Here is a 12,125-nt window from a genome sequence, read left to right on the forward strand (position 1 = left end):
CATAAATAACTTACTCTAAGGAAAAAAGTGTGTAGAGAGTGGAAATGATATAGCAAGTGGGGAAAATGTTAACAATAGGTGAATCTAGGTAAAGGGTTTATGAGTAGTCTCTGTACAGTTCTTATTGGGGCAATTTTTCTGTAAATTTGAAACTATTTCTAAATAAAAGTTTAAGATGACAATTTATCATTAAATGAATAAATATTTCAAACCATAATCCATCTATAAATAACTGAAATTTTAAGAATTTCTTTGTAAGAATTACTCTTACCTATAGAGTGGAACACTACATAGCAATTTTAAAGGATGCTGAATATTTAATAAAGAAAGATATTTCAAGATTTATCCTGAAGGAGAATAACAATTATCAATAAATTATATGATGAACCCATTTTTATTTAAAAAGGCTTAATTACAGATGTATACAAAGACTAAAAACAAATTGAGGCAAATACAGTTTATATATGGCCCCAGATTCATCTTTCTCAACCCAGGCCTTGGCTGCCAATCAATGGAGAGGCTCAGTCTACTAACACCTCTGGTAGATTCAAGCTACCTTGGGAGTACATTCAGGTACTCCTGAATTGTGAAGATGGAAAGGAGGCTATAACTCCCTGACTACTTCCGGGTGTTAGTTCCCAGGGAACCATAATCCAAAAGTTTGGAGGCATTAACGCCGGATGTAGAAAACTTTGACCAATGAAAGACAGGTGCCAGCAAACAAATCCTTGTCCAAATCCAAATCCATTCCTCTATCATCTGACCTTTCTAAGGCATGGTGGGTCCACAAAGTCTGTAAGTTATTCAACATGACTGCAAACCATCTGTGTCTTCTTTAGAAATCTGTGACCAGCTTTTCTCTTCATTCTTGCCCTCAAACTGCACCTCCCATTAAAGCCTTAGCAGCTAAGCCTGTCTGTGCTGTTTTCTAGGAAACCAGGACTAACCACAAGTATAGACTGTTATTATTAAGAATGGTTATCTCTGAAGAATCATGGTGTGCAGTAAAAAACAAAGAATGGTTACCTCTGGGTAAAAGGATTATAGTTTATCTTAATTTTCTTCCTTTTAGCTTTTCCATAATGTTCTATAACTAACATGTATTTCTTTTGTTAAAAGGTTAGGGGGAAAAAATCCCTAAAAAGATACATGTTTGATGCATATACCCAAGAGATATTTTTTAATAGTCAACATCATTCATCAATCAAAGTGGTATGCTTTCACCAAATATTTTTAAGGCAAATCTCAGTACATAACTACTTTTGGTCTTTCTTACATTACTAATGTGCCTGGTTTTAAAACATGTTTAATCAGGAGTTATCTTGGGTTCATTTGTTTTAAAAACCATTTTCCTTTGTAATAGTGACTGTTAACAAATCTAATGCTGCAATCACAGTAGTAAAACAGCTAACTGATAATAGCTAAAACAATGGTATTTGATGGACCTTATAGATAAAATGTAATCATTCTAGCTAATAAGTTATTTTACAGATGATTTATAAAATCACACAAATGAAATATTAAGATACTTATTTTAAGGTGCGAGTTAAAGAAAATATAAATCTAGTAATTCTTATTTTTCTACATTTCTAAAGATTTTCCGATTGATGAAAAAAATCAGAAAGTACTTGTATGTAAGCAAAACTCCAGTATAATTAAGCCACCCTATGGCATGTCAATTCAATTAAATGACTTCAGTAGACAGAGCACAAGTGGGAAAAAAAGTATGTCTTCTTTATTCCCAACTACAAGGCTGCTATTGATAAATCAAGGGCAAAAAAAACCTGCCTTCAATTTTATAATTTTATACAAAATAAAGTATGATTCTCTGAGGGTCTTCTGGAAACAGTAATATGAATCTCACCTGCGTGTCACAGACTGAATTGTGCTCCCCTGAAACAACTGACATCTTAAACCCGAATGTGACAGTATTTGGACATGGGGGCCCCTGGAAGATGATTATGGTTAAATGAGGACATGAGGATGGAGTCATGTGAGCACACAGCAAGAGAGCAGCTGTCTGTAAGCCAGGAAGAGCACCTCACCAGAACCTAACCATGCAGGTATCCTGATGATGGATGTCTGACCTCCAGACTGAGAGAAAAAAAAATATCTTGTTTAAGCCACCAGTCTACGGTATTTTGTTATGGCTGCCTTGGCAAACTAATATACCCCTTAGTCTGGACTCTGTACAGCAAAACTGTGTCAATAGCAGTCTGTTTTTCTGGTGTCCAGAAGCACTCCTTTCATCTATCCTGTAAAATACTCAGCAGAATGTCAGAAAACATCTTTGTTAGCTGTATCAGCAAAATGCACACTACAACCTGAGCCATCTATAATGACTACATATTGTTAATGGCAATCACCATTAGCCCTTTATCCTCACACTTACATAAGGGTTCTCATTTAATCTTCCCAACAGCCCTATCAGACAGGTTTACAAATGAGAAAACTGAAGCTTCTCAAAGTCTCAAAAAGAACGCGTGACTGGGATTTTTTTTTTTTAATTATTATACTAGGGTACATGTGCACAACATGCAGGTTTGTTACATAGGTGTACACATGTGCCATGTTGGTGTGCTGCACCCATCAACTCGACATTTACATTAGGTATTTCTCCTAATGCTATCCCTCCCCCAGCCCCCCACCCCCCTACAACTGGGATTGGAACCCCATTCTGTTATGCTCTAAAATTTATGCTCTTCCAATCTAGCTACATGGTCTGTCCTTAGAGACACTGAACTAGAGGGTGGGGGGGAGGGCAGGAATTCTGGGATCTACTTTGTGAATAAAAACTGTCTTGTGTCTGAAATAAGGCAACAGTCAGCATTTTAAGATATATAACAAGAACAGAAGGGCGCAAATGCTTTAAAACACTCTTACACATACATACAAGGCTACCCAGATAAAAAATGGGTAACTTATGAGTGTCTTATCCAAACATTTTAAGTTCATAAAAATAAGCAATTCATCAGTGCAATAAGACAGAAAAGTTATTTCAAGCAGAAAAATATACATAACTTTACTTAACATTCAAAGACAATTCCTGTCTCCTTAAGGCAATATACAAATCGACAGAATTTACGTTATCTGTATAGACTATAAATATGACCGAGTAAACCAAGAACACTTACCAATCACATTATGTTTTGAACTGAAGGGATCTACAATTGTTTGATCTCTGTAACTTCGAAAACCCTGGATAATCACCTAGTAAATAAAAAACTTTTGAGAACTCACCCCCCCAAAAACAATACATTAACATTTTTCTCTTGAATTTCTTTCTTGTTTCTCATTTAATGCAATATAGAAAACCTGCAATTTCATATAAGAAAAATTCATTTTGGAAAGTGGTGATTAAAAATCTGCTTTGAAAAAAAAAAAAAAAAGTCCATTCATCGGTAATCTTTGCCAGTGCAATGCTGCTGGGTTTTATTTTTTTTAGGCGTTATAGTTGTCAACCTGTTAAGGATCTTTCAAAATCAAGAACACTGTGTGAGCCTAACTGGAACACTAGACACTGCAGTACAATAGCAAGTCTATCCAGCAGGCCGACCGGCCCCAGCTCTCCTGACTCCAAGACCACCGAGTGCTGCTTTCAGTCACTCACACCGGCCAGCCAGAAAGAGCCCACGTTCCAAAGGAGTGCTCAGAGCCCGACAGATCCAACAGAAAACCGTCTCCAAGGCCGTGTGCCTGGGCTCATCTTTGTGGTGGACTCCCGCGCGGGAAGACCCTTTTGACAGAAGTAAACAACCGGGGGAGGCGGCGCTCCGCATCCTGCAAGCAGGAGGGTCCCGCTCACTTCGCGGGTTAATCCGGGAGAGGAACGGCCCCCCGCAGTGACACCTGACACCCCCCAGCCTGTGCCCCCAAGGCCGCCCCCGAGCCGGGGAGGCCACGCTTCCACATATCCCACGCACATGACCCGTACGAGGCCACCCGTGCAGGACCACACAGCCCTTACGCCCGCGGCCGCCCCGGCGCGGTGCCCCCGCCAGCTTTCGGGCCGCCCGGGAAGGCCCAGTCCCACCCAGCGGCCCGCCCGCCCTTCCACACCTCTCGGAGATCCTGCCTCTCCCAGACCAGCGCCAGCGGAGAGGCCCAGGCTGCAGAGGAGCACCCCAATTCTCCGCGACCCCGCAGCCGGGGCACTCGCGGGGCCTGGGGTCCCCTCCTCCCCCACAGTCCCCGCCCAGCCCTGGTCCAGCCTGTGGAGAGAGGGAAAGACTGCGGGTGGCGCCGCAACACTCCCGCCTCAAGGAGCAGTCCCTACCGGCCCATGACGGGGTGGAAGGACGCGAAGGCCTTACCTGCTTTATGTACATGATTCCGGGCCCCTGGCCTGGAAGGAGACTTGCCCCGGAGCAGCGACCGCCCGGCTGCAGGGTCAGGTGAGGCGCCTACGCGACCCCTCCCCCAAAGCGCCGCTCGCTCCCCTCCAGCCAAACAAAATGGCGGCGCTCGTGGAGGCGGAGTCCGCGCCTCGGAAGGAACCACCTTGCAGCCCTCACAGGGCGTAGGAGGAGTCAAGTTCAGGTCTGCTCTTTCTTTTAGGCAAAACCAGTCTTCCACAGCGTTGTTTGATGGATTTCATTTGAATATAGAATTCTGTAGCTAACGCTTTCCTGAGACTTAGTCAAAAGCTTCACTTGGAGAAGCCATGACCGTAAGGTTGGTCCGTACCCCCTCCGAGCGCGGGGCCAATGGTCGCGTCCACGAGGGAGTAAGGTTCCGCGCCAAAGCCGAGTGGGAGACTCCGAGGGCCAGTAGCGCTGCGGGCCGTCGGCCACGTGATTCCGCACTGTTTAAAAAAGGGGACCGCGCGCGCTGTGCCAGTTCTGGAACACATGGAATGCTAGTGACTGTTGGGATTCTGTGCACAGAGTCCCTGCTGCCCCTTTGTTATAGCTCTCCCTAGGAACGTTTACAATCTTAGCACGCCCCAAGCTGGTTCCGAACTGCCCACTCGCAGGACAACCCCGAAGGGATTTGTCAATGCTCGAAAATTTGTTTTAATATGTGTTAATTAATTCCCTCCGTAACTGTTTCTACTCTGCCATCTGCTATAAATCTAGGCAGATCTGTATAATTGCAACAAAGATTTAGGTAAGGCTGAAAGGTTTTAGTCTACTTTAAAAACAAAAAAAACAGCCTGGATTAGGTGCTAGTGGCAACCCTAGGTCTCTCTGATTCCTATCAGTCTTGGGAGAAAAACATCATTTGTTTAAAAAATGGATCTCTGAGCTCTGAAATTACTTGCTGGGAAGAGAACAAAATACCCAGATCATCCCCAGCCCTCCGGCCCGCTGCTGGAGGCAATTCTGGCCTTGATTATTTCTAGATTGAACTATTTTTAATAGCCTCCTAACTGCCTCTGTTAACCAGGGTATCTCCCTAGGAGTCCTTTATGTGGAGCCCGGATAAAATCCTATCCAGCCCTTGCTTTAAAATAAATAAATAAATAAATAGGCCAGGTTGAGTGGCTCACTCGTGTAATCCCAGCACTTTGGGAGGCCGAGGGGGGAGGATCACCTGAGGTCAGGAGTTCAAGACCAGCCTGGCCAACACGGCGAAACCCCCGTCTCTACTCAAAATATAAAAATTAGCCAGGCGTCGTGGCGGGAGCCTGTAATCTCAGCTACTTAGGAGGCTGGGGCAGGAGAATTGCTTGAATCCAGGAGGCAGAGGTTGCGGTGAACCAAGATTGCACCACTGCACTCCTGCCTGGGCAACAGAGGGAGACTCTGTCTCAAAATAAATAAATAAATATTTAAGCATTTTCTTTTCTTTCTTCTATTTTTTTTTTTCTGACAGGATCTCGCTCTGTCACCCAGGGTGGAGCATAGTGGCTCGGTCATGGTTCACCACAGCCTCGAACTCCTGTATTCAAGCCATCCTCTCACCTCAGCCTAGGGCTGTGGCCACCAAGCCCAGCTAACTTTTTTTTTTTTTAAGAGACTGGGTCTCCTTATATTGCCCAGGGTAGTCTCTAACTTCTGGCCTCAAGGGATCCTCCCACCTCTGCCTCCCTAAATGCTGGAATTACAGGCATGAACTACTGCACCCAATCTAAACATTTTACTTCTAGATTTTAGTTGTATTATTTAAAGCTTAGGCCAGATGTGGTGGCTCACACCTGTAATCCCAGCACTTTGGGAGGCCCAGGTGGGTGGATAACTTGATGTCAGAAGTTTGAGAACAGTCTGGCCAACATGGCAAAGCTCCATCTCTACTAAAAATACCGAAATTAGCTGGACGCAGTGGCGGGTGCCTGTGATCGCAGTTACCTGGGAGGCTGAGGCAGGAGAATCACTTGAACCCAGGAGGCAGAGGTTGCAGTGAGCTGAGATTGTGACACTGCACTCCAGCCTGGGTGATGGAGAGAGACTCTATCTCAAAAAAAAAAAAAAAAAAAAAAAAAGTTTTAAGCCTCTAATTCTTAGTCTACAAAATGAAGATGATAAAACTTCATCATATTCAGAATTACAAACAGGGTGTATAAGATAATCCTATTTACCTAAAATTGTTTTTACCTATGTAGGTAAAATATGAAAAGATGGTGACTAAAACATGGCTTTCACAGTGATGGGAGTTTTACTTTCTTCCTTAGGCTTTTCCATATTAAATGAATCTTATACAATTAGCTTATATTATTTATATAGGCAGAATAAAAGATCAGTGAAAAACCTAAAATAATCAAAAGGTGAGCCGGGCGTGGAGGCTCAAGCCTGTAATCCCAGCACTTTGGGAGGCCGAGACGGTCGGATCACGAGATCAGGAGATCGAGACCATCCTGGCTAACATGGTGAAACCCCGTCTCTACTAAAAAATACAAAAAACTAGCCGGGCGAGGTGGCGGGCGCGTGTAGTCCCAGCTACTCGGGAGGCTGAGGCAAGAGAATGGCATAAACCCGGGAGGCAGAGCTTGCAGTGAGCTGAGATCCGGCCACTGCACTCCAGCCTGGGCAATAGACCGAGACTCCGTCTCAAAAAAAAAAAAAAAATCAAAAGGTGATTTTAAGAATGTAATGCTTTTGTTTATATTTACATATTTTTTGTCTGTCTCTGCAAGAATATAAATCCAAGAGAGAAGGGACTTCGTTTTGTTCCTGCTGTTATTTAGTAACTAATTCACAGAAAGTACTCAGTAAATACTTATGAGTGAAAAATGCACAGAAGCAAAGTACTTACCACTGTGCAGGGCTCACATATGCCAGCTATTGGTGTTTAAAAGCTCCCTATGTCCCCATTTCACCCACCTTTCATCCCCCTTAGGAGCATCATTATCTTCTGGTAAGTACGTAGGCGTAGAACATATTGATCTCCTTTAGCCAGGATGAATAGTTCTTCAAACCTATGAACTATCTGGAAGCAAAGGGACATTCCTGAAAGAAACTGCCACCATAAAGCAGAATGCCAGCTGCACAGTGCCTACTAGCTCATAGCTAAACAACGGAAAACTGCAGCCTTTGAAACAGTGCCCCAAAGAATTAAAGAAGCCTGTGACTAACAAACTCTCGAGTTTGCAGGATAGCAGATGAGAAAAGAAACAACTTGCTGAAACTCCCTCCACTTGTAATATTAAAAAACTGGCTGAAATTGCTTGGAACCAATATGACCAAGTGGAGTTTGCGCAAATGATTTGCTGACATCACAGCCTGAATTTCCAGTGCATGGTTCATACGAACTCCCCCTGAAGTTGACATATGATCCATGTGGTGGCATGAAGAGGTAACTGTGCATGCCTCAGCACTTTCTAGACCTCCCCTTTCCTTCTGCCAATCACCTACTAATCCCAGAATCCACCGATGAATTTTTTTCTAATAAAATTGCTACCTTAAACCTAGTACAGAGAGACACATTCGAGCTGGATTCCTGTCTTTTTAGTCAACTTGCAATAAAAAGCTTTTCTCAAAAACCTGGTATCATACTATTGGCTTCTAGCACATCAAGCCCTGAGCCCTTTTTGCTTGGTAACATCATTTTACATCTAAACATCCCATTAACAACACATGGCATCACCTCAGTGCTTTTCTTTCTCTCTCCCAACCCCACCTCGGATTGATTCGGCATGATCACTTAGACACACTGGAGTGGGAGGGAGGAAAAAGAGATATTAATCATAAGTCTCTTTAAGAATGGAGTCTTTAATGCTCAAAGCACAGACACATAGCAATCATAATCCCGTATATTTGTGTAGCTCCTCACCCACTTCAAAGTGCTATCATGTGTATGGTCTGTCTTAGGTTTTTTCACTGATGCTGTGAGGAGCAAGAGTACCTATTTTGCATTGGGTTGGAAACCCAAGGGTCTTAAATGCTGACTCCATTTGACAAATTCTATGACTTGGGACATGTCATTTTACCATGTGACTTTAGTTTTCCTGTAAATAAAATGGGAATATTCTCTGCCTTTCCAGGCAGCAAAGATGCAGATAGAGATTTGCCCCAACAGGCAGTGATCAGACTTTGGGAGTGCTGGCCCACATCCCGGCTCTACCACTTGCTGACGTATGACCTGGGGAAGATTAACCTCCTGAAACCTGTTTCCTCATCTATAAGTAAAGATTTTAATGACATCTATGGAAATTTCCTTGCAGATAAATTAGGATGATTTATTTAAAATAACTGGCACAAGACATAATGTTAGCTATTTTTGTTATTAGTTCATAGCCAAATTTGTATTCAGCAAATCCCTGGGAAAAGACAGCAAAGCGCTTTCAGTTTAGAAAGGTCAAAATGCCAGGAGAAAACTGACCAAAGACTCTGGGACCACCCAACCCCTCATTATTCATTTATTCATTCATTGAACAGATATTTACTGATTACCTCTAGCGTGAATGTGTCTTTTTTTTTTTAAGACGAATCTCGCTCTGTCGCCCAGGCTGGAGTGCAGTGGCACAATCTCGGTTCACTGCAAGCTTCGCCTCCCCGGTTCACACCATTCTCCTGCCTCAGCCTTCCCAGTAGCTGGGATTACAGGCGCCCGCCACCATGCCCAGCTAATTTTTTTGTATTTTTAGTAGAGACAGGGTTTCAACGTGTTAGCCAGGATGGTCTGGATCTCCTGACCTTGTGATCCGCCCGCCTCAGCCTCCCAAAGTGCTGGGATTACAGGTGTGAGCCACCGCGCCCGGCATGAATGTGTCTTAATAGTGTTGAGGAGGAAGAAACTTTTCCTCTGCCCTTTTCATGTTTATGGATGAGGTGTGGAGTAGGGGGGTATCCATGAACATAAGAGGGCGGAGCTGAAGGCTTGGTGGTGAGTCCTAGCTACTCCGGAGGCTGAGGCGGGAGGACGACTTGAACCCAGGAGTTCAAGGCTGCAGTGAATCATTAATGTGCCACTGCCCTCCAGCCTGGATGACACATTAGCAAAAGAAAGAAACAGATTTTAGTCACTTACGTACATGTGGGAGTTCACAAAGAAATGTGACTCAAAAAGGCAGTTACAATTTGGGGCTTATATACCCCAAATGGAGTTTGAGACCAGCCTAGCCAACATGGAGAAACCCCATCTCTGCTAAAAATACAAAAATTACATGGGCATGGTGGCCTGCAACTGTAATCCCAGCTACTAGGGAGGCTGAGGCAGGAGAATGGCTTGAACCCAGGAGGCGGAGGTTGCAGTGAGCTAAGATCACGCCACTGCACTTCAGCCTGGACTCCATCTCAAAAAAGAGAGAAAAAAAAATCCATTTTGACTGTGTGCTCATTGGTCAGGGAAATAGCCACAGGATGGGTTTACGGACCCAGTGCAACCAATGTGAAACAGACTTGACCCAGGACTTCATTTATCACCTGGCCTTTGTAAGCCTTCACTGGATCAGGGAGCCATAAACATGTTTGAGCTCACTGTCAGCTCAGATCCTATGTCCAACAGCATTCAAAAGATCCGGGTGTTCCCCTTTTCCTAGGGTTCAGTACTCTGTTAAGTTTTAGGGTCAGATTGAAGGAAATGATACTGAATATACCCAAGGGGAAAATACACCTTCCTTAGGACTCAGCTTCCCCTTCAGTTGATAGGCTGTGGTGTGAGATCTGCCTCCCGTACATAAACTGGATGAGGGGTTGACACTTCTCATTGCAGTGACTGATATCGGCCTGTGCTCGCTCAAGCCTAATCTAATTTGGTATGTAAGTGAAGCTGTACACACTGTCACTGGTTGCCGACTTATCTCACTCCTAGGACAACATGGTCTATGAGCCATAGCCACAAACCCCTATGGATCATAGACTTAAACGCGTCCTAAGACAAAATTATAATGAATTTAGTTTAAAGATCTTAATTGGCTTTACTTGTGATTCTAGAATCAGGCAACACCTCCTTCTATGAAAAAGAATGCATATTCTGGTGAGTTGAGCAGAGAATCATGGCTTTCTAGGTAGAAAAGGGCTGAGGAAAGCTGACAGAAAACAAAACACAGTTGTTTCAAAGTTGCTCTCCTTGTAAAAGTTGAAGCAGAGGAAGCTTCCTCATCATACTGGCTAAAACAGGCCTATTTGGGAATTTGGCTATTTTCTCTCTTGATTTCTTGAAAGGTCAGATAAACAACTTAGTTTTGGCGTGGTGATGTGGAACTTCAATATGAGTGAATCAGTTTTGGTTTGGTCTATTGGGTCTAGTGCAGGAGCTCCATGAAAACCAATGACCTTCTATAAATTTTATTTAACAAACCTAAGAGCTAAAACTGCAAAACTCCTAGATGAAAACATAGGAGTAAATTGTTGTGACTTTGTGTTGGCAGTAGTTTCTGTAATATATCGCCAAAGCACAAGTAACACACACAAAGAAGATTAATTGTACTTCCTCAAAACTGTTGTTCACTAAGAGAAGTGAAAAGACAAGCTATAGACTGGGAGAAAATATTTGCAAATTATATACCTGACAATTTACGTGTGTGTGTGTGTGTGTGTGTGTATCCAAACTATATAAAGAACTCTTACAACTCAACCATGAAAGACAAACAACCCATTTTAAAAATGGGCAAAATATTTGAATACACATTTCTCCAAAGAAAATAAACAAATGGCCAATAAATGTGTGAAAAGATGCTTCACATCATTAGTCATCAAAGGAATGTCAATCAAAACCACAATCAGATACCACTTCATACCCACTAGGATGGCTAAAATAAAAAGACAGACAATAACAGGTGTTCGCTGGGATACGGAGAAATTAAAAGCCTCGTATGTTGCTGGTGGGATTGTAAGATGACGCAGCCACTTTGGAAAACATATAGGCACTTTCCAGAATAGGAAAATCCACAGAGACAGAAACAGGTCAGTGGCTGCCTGGGGCTGGGGATTGGAAGGGAAGGTTTGAAAATGGAGTACAGGTTTGTTTTTTAGGGGAGGAAGGAAAGTGTTGAAAATATACTAAAATTATATTGTAATGATGGTTGCATGACTTCTTGAATATAGTGAAAACAACTCAACCGCATACTTTAAATGGGTACATTTTATTGTATGTGAAACATATCTTAATAAAGCTGGAAAAACCTAGGAAAAGATTTCAACAGTGAATATTTTAACCATACCAATATTTAGACCACGTACAGATGACAATGTATAGATTATCTAAGTCATTCTTGAACCATTTCATAAAATATAACAGTGCTGTATCTAATTGAAATACATTATAATTTCAAATGTGCTATTGAAATCTCAGGTTTAGATCATCTTTACACAAAGCTTGAGCTATTTAGATTAATGCAGAAATCCAAATTCTGGCATAGAATCAAATATGCCATGTTCCAGATTCCCAATTTTTTATTCAGTAGTAACTGTATCACTAGAAAGTTCAACACAAAACTACATTATTTAACATAGTGTAAGCTGATACATTTTCTGGTTTAAATTATCTTGTATAATTTAAAAGGCATTTAATACAAAATCCCTAAATCTGGTATTTTTGGAAGAAAGCAATGAAATGCAAAAAACAAGTTACTAAGAAGAGGGAGGTCTGGCCAGGCATAGTGGCTCATGCCTGTAATCCCAGCACTTTGGGAGGCCGAGGTGGGCGGATCACGAGGTCAAGAGATCGAGACCATCTTGGTCAACATGGTGAAAATCCATCTCTACTAAAAATATAAAAATTAACTGGGCATGGTGGTGTGCACC

The 12,125-nt window shown here is 42.5% G+C and overlaps 1 protein-coding gene across 2 annotated transcripts in view; it reads right to left on the reverse strand.

Annotated features, from left to right (window-relative positions):
* The window catches only part of SMC3 (structural maintenance of chromosomes 3), a 38,404-nt gene extending 33,941 nt beyond the window's left edge, over window positions 1-4,463 (reverse strand). Inside the window, exons 1-2 of one of the 2 annotated variants that reach the window (XM_017944537.3) lie at window positions 4,314-4,463; window positions 3,135-3,210 (exon numbers count right to left, since the gene is read on the reverse strand). In XM_017944537.3, the coding sequence (XP_017800026.2) occupies window positions 3,135-3,210; window positions 4,314-4,328 (91 nt within the window). In that variant the 5' untranslated portion in view covers window positions 4,329-4,463. The remainder of the gene's footprint in view (window positions 1-3,134; window positions 3,211-4,313) is intronic. The other variant, XM_021944066.2, reaches the window with a different exon arrangement.
* Between the last annotated feature and the right edge of the window lie 7,662 nt (window positions 4,464-12,125).

This window comes from Papio anubis, chromosome 11 (assembly GCF_008728515.1).
Source record: "Papio anubis isolate 15944 chromosome 11, Panubis1.0, whole genome shotgun sequence".
In the NCBI taxonomy this organism is placed as follows: Eukaryota; Metazoa; Chordata; class Mammalia; order Primates; family Cercopithecidae; genus Papio; species Papio anubis.